Source organism: Arachis ipaensis, chromosome B2, assembly GCF_059453495.1.
Source record: "Arachis ipaensis isolate K30076 ecotype BB chromosome B2, ASM5945349v1, whole genome shotgun sequence".
Taxonomy (NCBI): domain Eukaryota; kingdom Viridiplantae; phylum Streptophyta; class Magnoliopsida; order Fabales; family Fabaceae; genus Arachis; species Arachis ipaensis.
In genome coordinates, this window is record NC_142437.1 from 23,828,587 (window position 1) to 23,848,202 (window position 19,616).

Consider the following 19,616-nt stretch of genomic DNA (forward strand, 5'->3'; position numbering starts at 1 on the left):
AAAGTTTCATTTAGCTTCAATATAGTCCCATAGTGAGGTCAAAGTTAAATAAATAACAGAATGTCCTATATGACAACAGTACAACAACAAGGTCGATAATCTGAAGAACAAGTACAAGCTCCAGAGGCACAAAATCAATCGTGGATGCATCAATACATTTATTTATCATTCTTCTTACAATTTAAATGAAATATTTTCTATAGAACTAAAGAGAATGATAAATAAATGTATTAATGCATCCATGGTTGATTTTGTTCCTCTGGAGCTTGTACTTATTATCCAGATTATCGATCTTGTTCTTGTACTGCAGTTATATAAGATATTCCATTAATTATTTAACTTTGACCTCACGGTGGGACTACATTGAAGCTAAATAAAACTTTTTTTGGATTCAAATAGGACACTCTAAATCTTAAAGACCAAAACACAATTACGCTCGAACGTAGGGGACTAATTTAGTACTTTACCCAAAATTATAGTATAATGATTGATAATTAAAATTATTGACACTGAATATAATTAGAATGATTGACAATTAGTATAATTATTTATTAAATACTGATTTCAAATAATTATAAAAAATATTTTCTTAAAATAAATTTAGAAGAGAGCCGCAAACATACTAACACCAGAATGCGTCACGTCAATATTTTTAACGTTAGAATGCTACGTGTTGTAGAATAATAATATAATAATAATGATTATAGTTGATTTGGTTTAATCAATTAAATAAAATAAAAATATTCTCAAGCCAAAACTAAATCTATCAATTTTTTCATTAGTTATAATTGATTATAATTGATTTAGGATTTAATGTGTTCCGGCCCAGCTCATTAACCTGAAATTAAGGTCCGGGCGTCCGCCCGACCCGGTGGGTTAACGGAGCCCAACCAAGGGGCGACCCGAGTGGCATCTCTCTCCGCGTGAATCTGGACAGCTGGAGAGGAAGCTTCTAGAAAAGAGGGTCTGCCCATGTGGGACTCACGTTGGTACAGACTATATAAGAGGAAGGTCCAACCCCTTCCCCAGGTACGTCACCTACCTTGACATAAACTCTCCATCTCGTACGGATACTGATTTGGGTGTCAGAGTCCTTTTGCAGGTGGAAACCCCCCCCCCCCCCACATACACGGCTCGGTAACTCGGAGGAGCTACGCGTCAAGGCTCACCTACACCCATCTCTAGTCGCCCCACCTTTCTCATCTTCAGATCCGACCCGTTCGACAAGTGAACAACCGAACCTAATGTAATATATGCATTAATTAAATCAATTAGTTGTATAATTTATTTATTATAATTGATTTTATTTGATTTATTTATTATAATTAATTGATTAATATAAATTATAATAAATTATCTAATACTGAAATATCTAATTAAATTAATTAATAATTAATTTATCGTAATTAATTGAATTTAATGAGTTATAAAAAATAAATTAAAAATCTTTTCAAATTTAAAAACATATCAAGTCAACTCTATTAATTTTTTGGTTATGACTTCATCTCTATCATTAAATGTAAAAATTTAATTTTTATATAATAAAATAAAAAATAGATTAATGCAATTAAAATTTTAAGATATATTCTAATGATTTTGAATCCTCTAAATTTTAGATTTTCACTTTAGAGGATAAAGTAAATCTTTCACTATTAAATATTTTTTCTCTTATATTTTTCTCTTGATTCTACTTATAAAATAAATAATAATAGATCATAAAAATTCAAAATTTAAAAGATCTAAAAAAGATATTTTTTCAATGAAAAAAGATCTTTTTTATTTTTTAACGTGTTTGGCAAATTTCTAGTAGTAAAAGTAAAAGCACTAGAAAAATAAAAAAAAAAAGATCTTTTTTGAGAAGCTATAATTTACATCTTTTTTTAAAAGATCTTTTTCTCTTAAAAAAAAAGATGTTTTTCATCTAATAAATAAACAAAAAAATACTTTTATATCGTTATACCCAAACATATAGGGCTTGTTTGGGTGAGCTTCTAAGAAAAGATCTTTTGTCGAGTTATCTTTTTTTAAAAGATCTTATAGAAAAGTAAAAGTAATTTTATGTTTGGATATCTCATACAAAAAGATCTTTTTATCTATCAATTATGTTTGGATATAACAATATAAAAGTACTTTTTTGTTTATTTATTACCTGAAAAATATCTTTTTTTTTTAAGGAAAAAAGATCTTTTAAAAAAAGATGTAAATTACAGCTTCTAAAAAAAGATGTTTTTTCTGATTTTTCTAGTGCTTTTACTTTTATTACTCGAAATTTGCCAAACACGCTAAAAAATAAAAAAAGATATTTTTTTTATTGAAAAAAGATATTTTTTTATTGAAAAATGGCACCCAAACAAGCACATAATTGATAGATAAAAAAATCTTTTTGCATGAGATACCCAAACATAAAATTACTTTTACTTTTCTATAAGATCTTTTAAAAAAAGATAACTCAAAAAAAATATTTTCTTAAAAACTCACCCAAACAAACTAAAGACCAACCTAGTAGTTTAACTTTTTTTTTTTTGGTACTATTATTTTAAATTTATGTGAAAAAGTACTCATATATTTATCATATTCGAATAAGTAATTGTTTATGAGTATCGTAGTAGTAGAATTTTTTTTTTGGTAACCGTAATAGTAAAATTTAATTTTAACATATTGTCAATATAAAATAATTTTATATCTATATTTAATTACATAATATCATAATAAAAATAACTATATTTTATATTAATTGTGTGTATAATCATTTAAAAAAAATAAATATAATTGTACGACTATTTTACAATCTCAATAATGCAATTAAACTCATCATAGTAATCATGAAACGGTTGCCAAAATTAACATTTGTTTTCTCATCATTATAGAAAATAATCTACCCCTCGTGATTTTTCCCCAAAATGTATAAATAATTTTGGTTCTAAATTGAGAAACTAAATAATGCATTTTGGATTGTTTAATCTTTAATGTTTATTGCCAAAATAGTAAAAAAAAAAAGAAAGAAAGAAAGAAAAAGAAAAGAAACAATTGTTACTCAACTTCTCTGTTCTCTATCCCTAGTCCCTACTTTCGCAACCTCAACAGTCTTTCTAGGCAAAAGGCGTTCCTCAATTCCACACTCATTGTGTGCACAGTGCACACAAAATCCCATTATTGTTCTCTTCAATCTATATGGCCCTTAACCTCAATTTCTCCGAAAGATTCAGCCTTTCGATTCCTCTCTGGTGCACATCACCCCCGTGTCTTGATTCTCACCGCAACCCTTTCTTTTTTCTTTATCTTTCATGATGTGAATTTTTCTGGGACAACGATTATCGCAACCCAGAACAAGGTTGTCTCAAAAATTCGTCCTTTTTAAGGTTTCCGAGGTACCCTTTTTGTTGCTTTGCTTTTTACTTTGTTGCTATTAAACATATTCCTGTTGCTGTGTGTGGAAGCCATGCCTGAGGTGTTGGAGATAAGCTCCGATGAAGAACAGGGTCCCGAGAAGGGACTGAAAAGCATGGACTATGATTGGATAAGGGAGTTTCTTGGCATGTCTGATTCTGACTCTGATGATGATGGAAAATCAGATGATTCAGATGACGTTATCATCATCCGTGAGAACAAACCTCATCAACCCAAGTCAAAGTCTTCAACAGTGGCTGTGAAGAACTTGGTGGATGATGAAGATGGTGATTGTGTAGTTCTTGATGGTGACCCTGAAAATGGTGTCACTTGTGTGGATGATGAGCCAACTGGGTCAGATGAGTTGCTTGTAGTTGGAGAGAAGGGTCAGGTATGTTGTCTCCTTTGAGTTGAAGTTTACATATTTTAGTTGTTATTGGGAATTAACAAGCATAAGTCATTTTTGTTTATGTTTTAGAAGTCAACTATTTATCTATGTTGTTGTTTTTGTAGTTGATTATTGATTGATTGGTCTTGATGTCTTACAAGTTGTTTATTGATTTTGCTTGGTGTTTTAGAAGTGAATCTAGTGATATATCAATGTATAGTGATTTGTGTTGGTGTTTTAGAAGTTGATTATGTATTTTTTTTTTGGTGTTTTAGAAGTTGGATATTGATTTGTGATGGTGTTTCGCATGTGAATTTAGTGATTTCTCAATGCATAGCAACATGATAGTTGATGTTGTAAGAACTTTGGCTTTAAGATACAGTAAGATTAGAGAGAGCAGTAAGGAGCGAGGAAGCATATGGGATTCCTAACATATGTTATTGATAGGCAAGGCTCGAGGAAGAGGAATTAAGAGGAATCTGATGAAAAATACATTAATACTACATCGCACTCATAGATTTGTCACTCAGTAATATGAGCACGTGACTGGACAAATGGTACTCCCAATGATGTATTTTGGTTAGAGGAGTTGTGGTTACTTATTGGTAAAGAATGTGTCTAGCTTTAATGGCTATTGTGGTTGGTCTTTAAGTTGATCTTGTTATCTAATGTCTTAAGCATTGGATGTTTTTCTATTTCCTGAATGTGTTGCATTCATTATATTTAATAAGGCTTCAATGGCATTATATTTTCTAGAATGCTTTGCAACTTGCCATAATATTCCTGTGCAATTTGATGTTCATTGTTTCTTTGGTTTAAAAAATTTTACCCTGTTACGTGCAAGTTTTCATTTACTTGTGCCATGCTTTTATGTCAACAAGGAAATCAAAGTAATTTTCTTCTTGAAAATTTTACTTAGGTATGATAACTTTTAAAATATGCATAAATCATAGTTTCTTCAAATGCTTAATGTTTAATGCTCTGAGTACGGATTTTCTTGTCGGATTACAAGGGAAACTGATAAAGCTTGTTTGCAGATTCAAACATGGCTTGGCATAAACACAGATTGCAAAGTTTCTCTAAACTTGTCATGTCATGTGTACAAATATATATCATTAATGTAGATAATTATGTCGTATCTTCTTCAAATCTCTATATAACCTCAACAAACCCCGTCCAAATAGTCTATTGGATACCCACATCTCAACTTGATGGTTGCTGATTTGTTAGCTAACTTCTACGTTCTAGTATGCTTTTGAATGCGCATAGAGAGAAAGTTGGTATGCATCTATTGTCGAAAAGGGAGTAGCATCCTGCATTAGACAGGGCAGCCCAATAGGGTGGCGAAAAAGAAGACCAAGAAAAACTATAGATGAAATCATTAAAAAAGAATTAAATTTTAAACAGATTTTCTGCAGACATGGTATATAGTAGGGCTCAATCTCATTGTTTGATTAATGTAGCCAATTCCACTGAATGGGTATAAAACAATGTTTTTGTTGTATATATCTACATGTAAATGTAACTTATAGAAAAGTTCCATGCTTCTTAGGTAGAGTATGCTTGAGAATATATTTAAAGGATTTGTTGATCCAAATTTACTCTTTTCATTTTTTTTCCCTTTATTTTATTTTTAATTTTTGGTAGTAGATGTGATTGGGACTGTATAGCTTTTCAAATGTGAAGGCTCATTCTGTTTTGGCTTGCAGGTTGCTTGTAGAGACTATCCTCATGCCCGGCATGCTTGTGCTAAATTCCCTTTTTCTTCCACACCCCATGAAACACATTGTGACCAGGTAAATAAGTGAAGATTATAGCCTCGCTCTATTATCTAACTTTTGCACTCATGTCTCATTTTATCTTGAATATTTCTAATTGTTACTTACTATTCGATATCATCCTTCTATCTATTATGCTGATTTCTGTTTGACACTATGCAGTGTCACTGTTATGTCTGCGACTCCCTAGCACCATGTTTAATGTGGGGCACTGGTTTGCACATTTTAGATCATTGTCATGCAAATGATAAAACTGAGCTATGGAAAATTCAGAGGAAAAACTTCAAGCTGGGCAATTTTTCTCCCTTACCAGCTTTGCCCAATCATGGTACTTCATTACGTGCGGGGCATCGGGAGTGTAATGAAACTCTGCCTCCTGAGGTTATTCACTTGCCTCCAGATTCCATTTTACGGAATCAAGCACGAAGGTCAACTGCAGTGCACAGTTATTCATTGAATTCTGTGCCTCAGAATAACATTTCTCGTCCAGCAAGATTGGTTGCTCACTCCCCTGCACTGAATTCCAGGGTGCAGAACCAGCTCCCTATCCCGAATAACATCCCTGTATACTCGAAAGCCCCCAACATATCAATCCCGAATGGTGCAAACCATGGTAGGTCCTACAGAGGTGCATTCGTTAGAAACAGACCCCAACCTCTCTTTTTTCCAAAGCATTGTCTCGGTGTGCGTACGCATGCCATCCATAAGGAGCGAGGAAGTGGTGTAAGTGGTTTAAGTCATCAGTTCCTTCATCCCCTTACAGTGCCGAACAGAGTAGCCACTGCCGCAAACTTCCCAACAGTGAATCACTCTGGTCATGTTTCGTCCAGCCTCAGCAACCATGTTAGTTCAACACAGCTACAAGGTGATGAATATCATACTGCTCCAGGATTCTCTAATCAGAGCAATGTCAATGACGCAAATCGTGTTTGGCTCCCCGGAAATTCACCGTTGTCACCAAATTCCAGGTCTCGTCCGCAAACATACAGCCAACCATTCATCCAGTCAAATGAGGGCAACAATTTCTATGAACCTTACATTCAGGATGGTGATTCACCTTTAATTTATTCGGCGCCCTCTAATAGCAACCAGCATCAAAATGAGCATCAAATGAGAAATCAAAATGAAAATGCTGTTGGAAATATTGTTCCATGTGAAATTGAAAGTCAAGAAACTTATCAATCAAATCAACAAGAGGTCAACCAAAGGGAAGCTTCTGGAAATGCGGATAACATTTCAGCTTTTGAATCAAATTGGTGCAAAAATACTGGTCAAAGTGTTGAACCTCCAATTGCATGCTCTCATCTACAAGATTCCGGATCCTCCAACCAAGTCCAACCACCCAATGTAAACGAATCCGATACACATGTAACCCCTACTGGAAATGTTGAACCACCAACCGAATGTTCCAGTTTACCTGATTCGTTTGTTGATATCGAAAACTGGCTTTTCGATAAAGACTCAGTTCCAAGGTTAAGTGACAATGGTTCCTTGCCATCTGAACTGATCAATATTCCATCTCCTGAATGGTGGTGAGAGTGTTCAAAAATTGAAAAGTTCTGAAAATAATGCTAAGGAGGCTATTGATTTTTCTGTCAAATGACTTGCTTAGCTATGAGTACTATATAGTGTATGTCACATTTTGAGGCTCATAAAATCCTTTGTTAAGAGATAACCTTGCTAGGTGTTCAACAATCCCCAAAATTTGATGATAAATTAGATTGTATAGTTAGTGCGTAGCCTATAAGCCTAATCAATTAGACATGCTTTTATTATGATTGGATACTTGGATGTATTGAAGGCTCAAAGAAAGTCTGAACCTTTTGCTGCTTTTATGAACAGTTCAAGACCTTCTAAAGTTAATGGATGAAGTGAACATGATAAATGAGCTTTGGTTGCATTTCCTTTGGTTCTTACTCTTTATGCCAATCAATGGGTTGCTGGTGGAGTCAAGGATTCAGATTGAATATATTGCATTATTGAGAAATTTCACGAACCGTTATTTTTTATCAATATTAACCAACATTTTAGATCAACAATATATTTTTATACTATTAGGATTTAGGAGTTTAACCAATACTATATCCTTTGGATATTACGTATAAAAATACATTTGTTGGCCAAGTTTTAATCCAAAATGTTAAGTTTCGTTTGTCATGTAGCATTGCCTTTTAGTCGGAAATTTTAGTATTCAATATTTTATTCACCAAATTAGTTTTCAAATCTTAATTTCATTAGACAAATTTGTCTCGACGTCATATTATTCGTCTTTCATAGAAGAACTAATATGAAATTTTAAAAAATTCTTATGAACTGTTATTTCTTTATTAAATAATGACAGAGGTTGATTTATTTAATTTTTTTTATCATAATTTGTTTTGATATTGATTTGGCTAACAATAAAAAGTTAAAGACTAATTTAGTAATTAAAATTTATTGAGAATTAAAATATTCGATTAAAAATTTCTTAAAAACTGATTTGATATTACTCCAAAGAAAATAATTGATTCAATAATTGAAAAATATTGAAATTTCTTTGCTTATCCATGTCTATAATATCTTCTCAATTTGTAGTTGTAGCATGTGGGAGTAAAGTGTTTTCTATATACTCCAAATAGTTTAGAAAAAAGTTATACACACTGACACACTAAACATAATTCACCAAATTAACTATTATGTATTTTGTATATAAATATATATATTATTAATTTATTTTTAATATGTATTTTATATTTTAAAATATATTTTATATTAGTAATTAATTTAGTAGTTAATTTTTTGTACACCTAGCATTGTTAATAATTTTAACCTATACGTGTATATTTATAAATTTAGCAAGATAGGCCAAAAGGAAATTATAAAGATTTTGCAGGATTCAATGGTTAATTAATAACTAATAAAATTCAAAGTGAATTAGCTTAATGAAAAAAGAATCACTCAGATAAAGATGTTTATTTTATCTTTTGCTAAAGATATTTTTTTATTGTATTTTAATTTTTTTTTTTAATTTATTTGGTGTTCTTTTTCACATATTACTAAATTGTTTTAAAAGATTTTTTTTTTCAAAAAAACTGAATTGGACTAAAACAAAAACTGAAATAGCTTAATTATTAGGTTTTTCCTAATATTGTTTATACGAAAGAAGTATGTCATAGTAAAAAAAAAATACGTCACCAAATAATTTATTATCCGAATTATATATGAATCAAATCGATAATATGAAGATTAATACTAAAAAGATCGATAATAGGACTAAAGACTCATAAAACTTTCTTAAATTCACAAAAAAAAACCTATTTATATTTGTGACATATAAAATAATTACCATATTATTATTACATTATATATATATATATATATATATATATATATATGGGAAAAAAATCTAACTGATTTAAAGTACAATTTTTTTCTAATATCTGATTAAATTGTTCTTGTATTCTTGTATTTTTTTGGACTTCTTCTTAGTTAAAAGTATAATCATTATAAATATTTTAATTAATATTAATCGAATATGACCAAAATTTCGATCCGATTTGCACTAAACTCATCAAATTGGATTCAGTATTTGCACTTTTTATATTTAGATCGAATATCAAATATATACGTAAAATAAAAAATATTAAATTTTTTTTTATAAAATAATCAATATTTTTTTTATTCTTTTAAACATATTTATTTCTATCCAATTAGAATGTGGATCAGATCCGATCTAATCCGATCATCTTACAGATTAGATCATATCCACAAATTATGGATTAGATACAGATAAATACCATAAATTTATGGATATGATCCGATCTATGATAGGTTCATTGTTGCAAAAATATACTTCTTTTTTATCATAAACCATTATTAGATCTTAATTACCATTAAAAGTCCGTGGCAGTAACAGTTGATGAATTCAATGAACCACAAAAAATCTTTGATCCAAATAACTTCAATGACACATCCAAGATACTCCATAGAAATATCTTCATTTGACTTGTGTGGTTGAGTTCTTCTGTCAACATATTTTGTCAACATATTTCATTAGCATTGTCTTTTAGCCACACAAATCAGATGAAGACATTTCTATGGAGTTTCCTGGATGTGGCATTGGGATTATTTGGATTGAAGATCTCTTGTAATTCAATCTTCAAAGAGGAAAGGACCTTGAAGCATGATCATGCTTTTTCAAAGTGTCTATTTTCGGAAGGTAGGATAATAGAGTGACAAGTAAGGACTAAAATGTTAAATATATAGTTCCATACATGACGGATGCAGCTTATAGAGTTTTATAGTTAGATAGCTTATAGAGTTTTATAGTTAAATAGTTGCAGTCAAGAGTGAGAATAATAATTTTAGGTTGCTTTTATCCCAGTTTTTGTATAAAATCATCAATAATTTGGGATAGATATTATAAATAAGTTTTTATATAATTTTGTTATTTTTATTCTCATAGGATAATCTAATTAATAATAAAAGTTAATACCAATGCATAATAACTATTATCTCTACTATTTTTGGTGTACTATTTATCCAAAAACTTACACAACAAAAAAAGGTAACAGATAAAAGCAAGAAAATATAGTAGAGACATTTTTATTAGATACAAAGAAAGATCTCTCAGATAATTATATTATCTTTTTCACAATCTACTTATCTATTAGTAATATATTATAATATTGCTAAAGGTAACTTCCGTATTTATTCTTAACTTTTTAGGATTTTTAATATGATGCCACGTCAATTTTAAGTGGTTCTAGATTCATTCTTAACTTTTTAAAATTTTACAGTTCAAGAGGTCAAATTCAGCACTATTGTTTAATTATTTCATTGTCATTCTCAATATAACAAGAATGAAATCAGGCTCTCTAAAATTTTGAAAATCCACATTCTACCGAACTAAATCAAGAGCGCTTATTATTTATTTTTTTTTAAAACATAATAATATTTATTATTAAATTTTAAGTGATCCCAATACATCTTGCCCATATACCATATACTATATATAAATATTGATATATATGTATCTCCGATTTAAATCGGTTTCAATTGATCTCTTATTATTTCTCTTTCGATAAGTATTAGTTCAAGATAGGGATGACATGATTTGAAATTGAAAAATTTATTATTTTTAGATCACCAATTTAATATTTCATTCAAAATATTTTTTCTCTATACAATAGATAGATTCAAAAATAGATATTTATATGAGTTATAAATAAAAATTTTTATTTAATAGATATTTATATGAGTTATAATTAAAATAATTCTAAAATTTTATTTCTTTAATTTTATTAAAAATATAACTATTTAAAATTATTTTAGTTAATATTATATACAAACTCTATATTCTATTAGAGAATAGAATCCACCTAATTAAGAGTATTCCAACATTTAAATTTTTTATACAAAAAAGTTTTTTGAATTTTCCGTAGAAATTGATTACACTGATGAATAAGCTTTCAATGCTTCCAAAAACTTTTCCTTTTTCAAAGAGTTTTTTGAATTTTGTTTGGATCTCGAGGTGCATTACTTTAAAACTGTCATGCAACTAATATAATTTTTTATTGTCCTACGAAAAGATCTGTCCAAAAACCCTTTCTTTTTTCAAAGAGTTTTTTGAATTTTTTTGGATATCGAGGTGTGTTTCTTTGGAAGAGCCAAAAATCTTTCCTTTTCCAAAGAGTTTTTTGATTTTTTTTTTTTGGATCTTGAGATACGTTTCTTTGAAACTGCCAAAAATCTTTCCTTTTTTAAAGAATTTTTTGAATTTTTTTAGATCTCGAGGTGCATTTTTTTGGAACTGCCATGCAACTAATATAATTTTTTATTGCCCTATAAAAAGATCTGTCCAAATTTTTTTTGGATATCGAGGTGTATCTCTTTGGAAGAGCAAAAAATCTTTCCTTTTCCAAAGAATTTTTTATTTCTTTTGAATAAGGGCAGGGGCGGATAGCAGGAATCAAACCCGCATCTTCTCCTTGGTAAAGAGAAATTTTACTATTCGACTATATCCACATTTTTAAATTGTATTTGATATGTAATATATCAATTTTATTTGTGTTTTAATTTTATATAGATTACTCTATACTTTCAATGTTAATAGGATTTTTTTAATATTATTTTTTATATTTTTTATTCTTTAATTTTATATAGGTTAGTATATCCTTTCAATATTAATAAATTCTTTTTAATAAGTATAAATTGAGTTAAATTCTAATTTATTTTTCCATTTTATATTTACTCTTTGTTATATCTCTATATATAAATCAACATTCACTTTACACAATTTCTTTATCCCTCCTCACATAATCTCATATTTCTTCTATTCTTTTTAGTGTAAATGATTTATAGATAACTAATCATATATTATTATATTAATAAAAATAATTAATTTTCACAATCATTACTTAAAAAGACATATAAATGCATGAATTTAATTAATTAGATAATTATACAAAAAATTTTATATTAAAATTAAACTCATATATATGTAAAAAAATAATAAAATAAAATATAAATACTATTAAGCTTTTGCAAAGATCAAAATTGACAAATGTAATAATAATAATAATAATAATAATAATAATAATAATAATAATAATAATAATAATAATAATAATAATAATAATAATAATAATAATAATAATAATTAATTAATTAATTAATTAATTACAGTTTTATATGAATAAATATTTTATTTGATCACCTACTAATTTAAAAACTTAGCTATACAAGGATACACATAAAATATATAATAATTAAATAAAATATCTGGCAAAAATCGAATAAAATAAGAGAAAGAAGACAAGAATCTCAATCTTCTCTTTACTGGGTATCCGTTTTCCAAGATTACAACCTTACTAGATTAGTATCCACACAAAGAGAAGACTTTGCTGGGTATCCGTTTTTCAAGATTACAACCTTACCAGTAGGGCTGCACACGGATCGGATCGGATCGGATCGGATATAGCCTAAAATTCTATCCGATCCGCACTGCACTCATCGGATACGATATCCGTATTTTTTCAGGCTATATCCGATCTGATCCGATCCGCATACTTGCGGATCGGATCGCATCGGATATCGGGTATATCCGCATAATTAAAAAAAAAAACTATTTTAAGATTTTGTTTGGCTGTTTTTACAAAAAAAAAAAAAAATATCCAAAAAATTTATTTTTCACCTGTTTAAGCCTATTTACTTCTAAAATATTATCAATAAAAGTTCTCTTGAATAACAAAAATGAAATAATAACACAATATTTATGTTTAATTACTCTAAGTTGAAGTACAACATAAAAAATTAAAAACAAGATATCATAAAATTCATAAAATAACACACTAAAATTCATATCACATTAGGGTCTACTTTCTTAAACTATGCTATTTATATGAGATGTGCGGATATGCAGATTTACAGATCAGATCCGCGGATATCACTGCCAAATCTGCAATCCGATCCTACCATAGTGCAGATCGGATCTGATCCGATTTGATGACTCTGCTGATCGGATAATATCCGCAAAATTCGGATCGAATGCAAATAATTACCGCGAATATGTGGATATTATCCGATTCATGTGCAGCCCTACTTACCAGATTAGTATCCACCGTTTTTCAAGATTACAATTTTACCAGATTAATATCCACACAAAGAGAAGACTTATTTAGTCCACTGATTGAGTTTTTGTTTTTTTGAAATGGATTATAAAATGAGAGAAAGAAAAATAAATAAAAAATAAGTTCTTGATTAATTTTTTTTAAGATACCTATGTTGCAGCAAAACTTAATTATCTCTAAATCTCTGTGAGATTTATAAGTTTTTTAATTAAAGTATATAAGTTGTCTTAAGTTTTAATAGTTAAAAACCTATGAATGATTCATTTTAATTCGAATTTATATGTTTTCATAAAAAAAATATTTAAAAACCTATTATTTGTTTTTATATTTAATTATATAATATTGTATTAATATAATATCAAAATACATAATTATATTAAAAAGAATAATTTAATTAAATAATAATATAAATATATATGATACTAAAATAACATAATAAAATTAAACTCATGATATTTGTATGTTTAATTAGACATGTTGTGGTAATTAATAAAAAAATAACAATGAAATGATTTTTGAGACTTTTTTTGGATTTTATCTTTACATATAGATTAAAAAAATAGAGACAAAAAAGTACTTAAAATGAAAAACAGAGAGATAAATACATAAAAAAAATCTCAAAAAAAAAATTATCGCTCCAAAAATTAGGATAAAAAACTCAATCAAAAGAAAGAAATTTTTGTTAACTTTTCTTTTTGTTTTGTTCTCATACAAATGACAAATTTTTAAATTTTAAGTCTCTCTCTTTTTTTTTTTAAAGAAAACAAAAACTGATTTCATGTTTTATTCAAATTGATAGTTAAATAGTTACTGTCAAGAATGAGATAAATAGTTCTAAGTTGTTTTTATTCCAGTTTTTATATAAAATAATCAATAATTTAAAATAGATATTAAAAATAAGTTTTTATATAATTTTGTTGCTTTTATTTTCATAAGATAGTCTAATTAATAATAGAAATTAATATCGTGCATAAAAGGGATGGCAAAATTTCTCGAGACGCGGGAATTTCTGCAAGGATTGTCCCGAATGGGATTCGACTGTGGGGAATTTTCTCCGTAAGAATGGGGACGAGAGACAAAATTCTTCCGAGGCAGGTGCGGGGATCCGAGCAGGGATCCCCGCCCCATATCCGCTAATTCCTGAAATTCATAAATTTACTGAATTGTCCTTAATAGTTTATTTCTCATATATATTTTTAGCCATTTCCCAGACACACACACATATATAGAAACCCAAAACTCCTAATCCTCATTTACATAACTTTTCTTCAATTTAGAAATCCCTAACGCTGTCCATACTCCATCCAACCTCTTTGCAGCCACCCTCTCGCCACTCTCTCTTCTCACCGCATCGTCACACTTCACCGTACCATGATCATCACTGCGTCGTGCTCTCTATTTGCGGTGTTTCTTTCCGTAACTCTGTCATCGTATTCATTCTCCTCTCTGTTGCCACGTCTCCCACCTTGTCCACTTCTCTGTCCTCTGGCTCGCCGTTGCGTCCCCCCACTGCGTCATTTCGAAAGAAGTCACCATTTTGTCGTTTAGGCTTTTTGTATAAATCTTGTTGTTTTTGTATAGAATGGATACTTATACCTCTAATCATATGAAAATTAATAATTAGTTAAAATGATCAGATAGATGAAAAATGGGATTCTTGCAAAAACACTACTACATTTTGAACATTTGGTAACATTTATTGCTTAACATTTATTAAAGCGTTAGTGATTATTATAAAATTATATATAAAATAATATTTATAATAAAATGTTAGTAAATATATATAATTTTTTTAAAAAACTTTAAAAATGTTACCTATTCCGATCATGGAAATCAAGATAGGAGACTACCCTAACTGCTCGGAGGGAAGAAAGAAATATTTACTAACCGTTTCCATTCCCATTTCCGATATTCCCACAAAACTCGCCTTCTCTCTGCTTCCTTTAATTCTCTCTGTAAGAATTCCCAAATTTGCCATTCTAATTTCAGGAAGAAGCAATTGAAATAATTACTGAAACTGAAGGAAGGAATTGGTACATCTTCGTCGTTGCTTGTTATGGAAAGTAACGGTTTCAAATATATGTGCTTCTAGCTTTAATATTACTGGTTTAACCTTGCTTTTTATTTAATTATTTTTTTTATCTTAAATGAGATTTATTTTTTAATTATCATATATACTAGATAGTTTGATTATAATATATATTACAGATAAAGTGAATCATCTTATTATTTTTTATATTTATTATAAAAAATAATAAACCATATGCAAAATGAAAAAATTGAATTAATCTATTCGTTTTTTTGGGAATTAATAATATACAAAACTCCTTGTTTTGGTGTTTATTTATTTAATGTTAAGTAGGTGTTTAGCGTGTAATTAGCTAATTAAGAATCATGTCGAGGCCCTGAGTGGAGCTTTGAGCAGGATAAAGCATTTGAGAATGCCTTGGGTACTTACCCTGAGGACGATCCGGATCGATGGGAGAAGATTGCTGCCGATGTAATTGGGAAGACTTTGGAAGAGGTTAAACAACACTATGAGCTTCTGGTTGATGATGTCAACTTAATTGAATCTGGGCGTGTGACTCTACCGACTTATAATTCTACTTTAGAAGGCTCAACAGGCAATGCTAGTGATGAAGGAGCTGGCAAGAAGGGTGGCCAACCTTAGAATTCGAACAACGAGTCTAATAATGGATCTAAGGCTTCAAGATCAGATCAGGAACGTCATAAGGGTATTGCTTGGACAGAAGATGAACACAGGTCAGTTTATTGTTTACTTAAGTATTTAGAGAACCTGGGTACAGTTATATATGGCTGTAGGAAACTTCATAAGGTAGTTTATCTATTTTAATTTGTTACCGTTTCATCTCAATTTTGTTGTGTTAAACCATATCATTTTGGAGCTTTATCTGATTGTAGTCTCCATATCCTGGTCAATCTTTGTAAATGTCATGACAGCTTAGAAGTTCTTTTCCACCATAACAAATTGTTTCTTCTAATCTTGTTAGTTTAGTTTCCATTCACTCTTAATTGTTGAGACAATTTGTAGTGCTCCTTTGGCAGGGTTGCCATTGCTCTGGTTATAATTGATTTCCAGTAGGTTGAAATCGACAACACTTTGATTATTTCCAGTAGGTTTAATAACTAATTTGAGAAAAATAATTATTCAAAAAAAGTATTTTTGGCAAGAAGTAATGATGATGATTTTTCCCCTTTTTGACTTCTTCTCATTTGACGAGTGGAATTAACACCCATTTTTTTTAATAACAACTTATTTTCTAATTTTCTGCTTAATTACACAAAGAAAAAGTGTACATTGAGAAATATTTAACTAATCAAGTACTATATAATACTTTATGTTTATTTAATTTTCCAATAAATATCCCTAATGTGTGCCTAATATTGAGCAACTTCAATAGTAAGTGCGGATGAACCTAAATGTTGGCTGCATCCTCAAGCCAAGTCCATTTTGATTGTGTATAGTCAACTTTTTCATAACTAGGGATAGTTGCATGAACATCATTCACGCCATACTTGATTCTTAAGCAAGTATAGACATTGACTAGGGAAATAGTTGTTTAATGTACACAATTAATTCAAAACAAAAGTATAATTATTGTAAGTTTGATACTTTGATGATGGAAGACATTAGTTTTTATTGGCAGTATTAGATCTCAATCCTTCATGTTCTCCCTCAATAAGTTACATTCTATTTACAGAGGTATAAATTTTCTTGTCTGATTTAGCACATTTAAACATTTTTCATCCAAAAATTATTTGCAGCCATGCATATTTATATACTTAAAAATTAATCCTGTGATTTTGGTTTATAATAATTCAGGAACCAAGCAAGGCTACAGAGAAATCTAATGTACCTAGCAGCAATATATGATTCTCAACCATAACCACATTTTATTGGACTGCTCCCCAAATTCTGCTTGTTGCCGCTACCGATAATCCTCATTTTAGCAACTGTTTGAACTTCAAAACAAGTAGGATTTTCTTATCCATATCTTAATAAGTGAATGCATGTGTTAGATTATATGTTGTACTTGATTTTATGCATTATTGTCAAGAATTCTTTGATCTCTTCTTCTAATTGTTTGGTAGAAAGTTTGAGGAGGTACTTCTCCTATATTTAGTCTTGAGATTTTATCTTACATACCTTCTATAATTGTTATAGTGTTATGGCAAATTATAATGCCTTGTTTTGCAACAATAGTTTGGTAAAATGCTCCTTATTTTAGTTTTTTTCCTTCTCATTTTGGACATTTTGAATTTTATAATATTAGTTAGTCATGGATAAGAGTTGGATGCTCAAACCGCGAACTTCTAAGAAGTACTGCATTATAGAAAAACAATGAAAAGGACACTACATTTATGAAAAGGGTAGCAAGCCAAAACCCGATCTTTCAATACTACCAATTGTTGAAGAGTTGAGAAGACTTGCCAATATTATGCCTGGTGGAAAGGTGCTTTTCTTTTGAAAATTCTGTATTGCAAGTGATTGTTTGATCATAAGCTTCCTCTCTCACTAGATTGAATCTATATCTTCTTGAATTTGCTCGTCGGCATTAGCTTGTGTAGTGAAGCTGATAGCATTTATTCCTTTTGCAGCCTATATCTATTACTGACCAAGAGATTGTAGAGATGATACTCTTTCCAATAGTGAACGAGGCATGCCATGTTTTATATGAAGGAATGGTTATTCAAGCATCAGACCTCGACATTGCTTGTGTTCTTGGGATGAGCTTCCCTAGTTACAGGTGGGTTTACCCTTTCCTTTTTCTTTCCTAGTCTAAAATATTGAAGGGCTAAAGCTAAGAAAAGAAATTTATAAAAGCATTGCAAAATCATTTTCTTCCATGTAATAATTTGTAAACTATTTGAACTCTTAAACCATCATTTATGTTACTGCCCCTTTTGTACTTATCTAGTCCAGCATGTTTTATGATCAGCTTTTTGGTTGGGGCAAAGCATGTATATAACAGCCTAAAGAAATGGTCAGAATTATATGGTAACTTCTATAAGCCATCAAGGTATATGGAGGAAAGGGCAATTCAGGGCATTCCTTTGTTAAGACTTTATATCTGTTATTTTCTATTTGAATTTTATGGAACTTAGTATTTTCAATTTCCTTTGTACATGAGAAAAAAAATGTTAAATTGACATAGTTACCTTAGGATATTTGGATAGTTAAAGTTGAAAAACCAAGATAACTAAGTCCTGCTTACTTTCTTGTATGTGACTGCTTACTTCCTTTTGTACATGAGAAAAAAAATTGTTAAATTTCCTTGGTGTAAGTGACTGCTTACTTTCTTGTGAAGTCCTGTAAATGGTAACTAATGAAATTCATGCTCTTCTGCCTATTATACTCTCTTCCAAGATTGTATTTAATGAGGAAGTTTCTAAGAATCTGGAAGTTGGCCCCCGGGCCAGAAAACACTTTACTTCATGGTCTGGTGTGGGTTAAATGTTACTAAAGATATTGTGTATTTAAATGTTACTAAAGATTTATTATAATATTTTTTTTTGTTAGCAAAGAAAATCTTTTGTAACATTTATTTGAGTATTACTATAGAATATCTATTGTAATATTTTTTAAAATGTTATTAGAAAGACTTATTGTGACATTTTTTAAGTGTTACATAAAATATCATACAGAAAATATCTAAGGTAACATTTTTCTAAGTGTTACAAAAATTATCTATTGTAACATTTCTCTAAGTGTTACCATGAATGGTCTATTGTAATATTTTTCATAATATTACTATAGAATATCTTTTGTAACATTTTTACTAAATGTTATTAAATTTTTAGAAAAATGTTAGTAGAACTCTTTAGTAACATAGGGTATATTTAACATTTGTTAAAATATTACTAATATACATAGGTAATATTTTTAAAATTTTTTAGATTTTTTTGTATCTTGAAGTGCGTTTTTTTAGATGCATTTAATATAGTTTTTTTTTAGATCTCCTTGACAAAAGAGAAATTTTATCATTGGACTAATTTGCATTTTTAAATTGTATTTTATATGTAATATATCAAATTTTTTTGTGTTTTAATTTTATATAAATTACTCTATGCTTTTAATGTTAATAAGATTTTTTAAATATTATTTTTTATATTTTCTTATTCTTTAATTTTATATAAGTTTCTATATCCTTTCAATGTTAATCAATTCTTTTTAATAGGTATAAATTGAGTTAAATTCTAATTTATTCTCACATTTTATATATACTTTTTGTTATATCACTATATAAATCAACATTCACTTTATGTAATTTTTTTTATCTCTCCTCATATAATCTCATAATTCTTTTTTTTTTCCTACCACTTTTGCTAAATATATGTAGTAAGTGATTATGTAATTGTATTTATTAGGAAGAAAGTGAAGAAAAAAATGATAGTGACCCAACCAACCATGAAAAAGAAGACTTGACTTAA

At 29.2% G+C, this 19,616-nt stretch overlaps 1 protein-coding gene and 1 long non-coding RNA gene across 4 annotated transcripts; both read left to right on the forward strand.

The window, feature by feature from the left end:
* Nucleotides 1–2,935: 2,935 nt before the first annotated feature.
* LOC107625102 (uncharacterized) lies at nucleotides 2,936–7,453 on the forward strand. 2 transcript variants are annotated; one of them, XM_016327681.3, is made up of 4 exons: nucleotides 2,936–3,331; nucleotides 3,438–3,778; nucleotides 5,485–5,571; nucleotides 5,716–7,453. In XM_016327681.3, exons 2-4 carry the CDS (start codon nucleotides 3,440–3,442, stop codon nucleotides 7,087–7,089), a joined length of 1,800 nt encoding a protein of 599 aa, XP_016183167.1. In that variant the 5' UTR covers nucleotides 2,936–3,331; nucleotides 3,438–3,439; the 3' UTR covers nucleotides 7,090–7,453. The 2 variants fall into 2 exon arrangements, with proteins under 2 accessions (XP_016183167.1, XP_016183166.1); XM_016327680.3 differs by having other exon boundaries at nucleotides 2,936–3,778.
* A 7,553-nt stretch (nucleotides 7,454–15,006) lies between these two features.
* Nucleotides 15,007–18,455, forward strand: LOC107625105 (uncharacterized). Of its 2 annotated transcripts, XR_015905474.1 has the most exons (6): nucleotides 15,007–15,196; nucleotides 15,589–15,926; nucleotides 17,008–17,158; nucleotides 17,459–17,638; nucleotides 17,784–17,932; nucleotides 18,125–18,455. It is a non-coding gene; the product is annotated as an uncharacterized LOC107625105 (long non-coding RNA). The 2 variants fall into 2 exon arrangements; XR_002357233.2 differs by lacking the exon at nucleotides 15,007–15,196 and having other exon boundaries at nucleotides 15,313–15,926.
* The last annotated feature ends 1,161 nt before the right edge of the window (nucleotides 18,456–19,616 follow it).

Bases quoted from the DNA above. Each gene is read 5' to 3' on its own strand.
- LOC107625102 (XM_016327680.3), top strand. From the start codon at position 3,440: ATGCCTGAGGTGTTGGAGATAAGCTCCGATGAAGAACAGGGTCCCGAG. The intron at 3,779-5,484 runs GTATGTTGTCTC...TTTGGCTTGCAG, and splicing joins TAGTTGGAGAGAAGGGTCAG to GTTGCTTGTAGAGACTATCC. The intron at 5,572-5,715 runs GTAAATAAGTGA...GACACTATGCAG, and splicing joins ATGAAACACATTGTGACCAG to TGTCACTGTTATGTCTGCGA.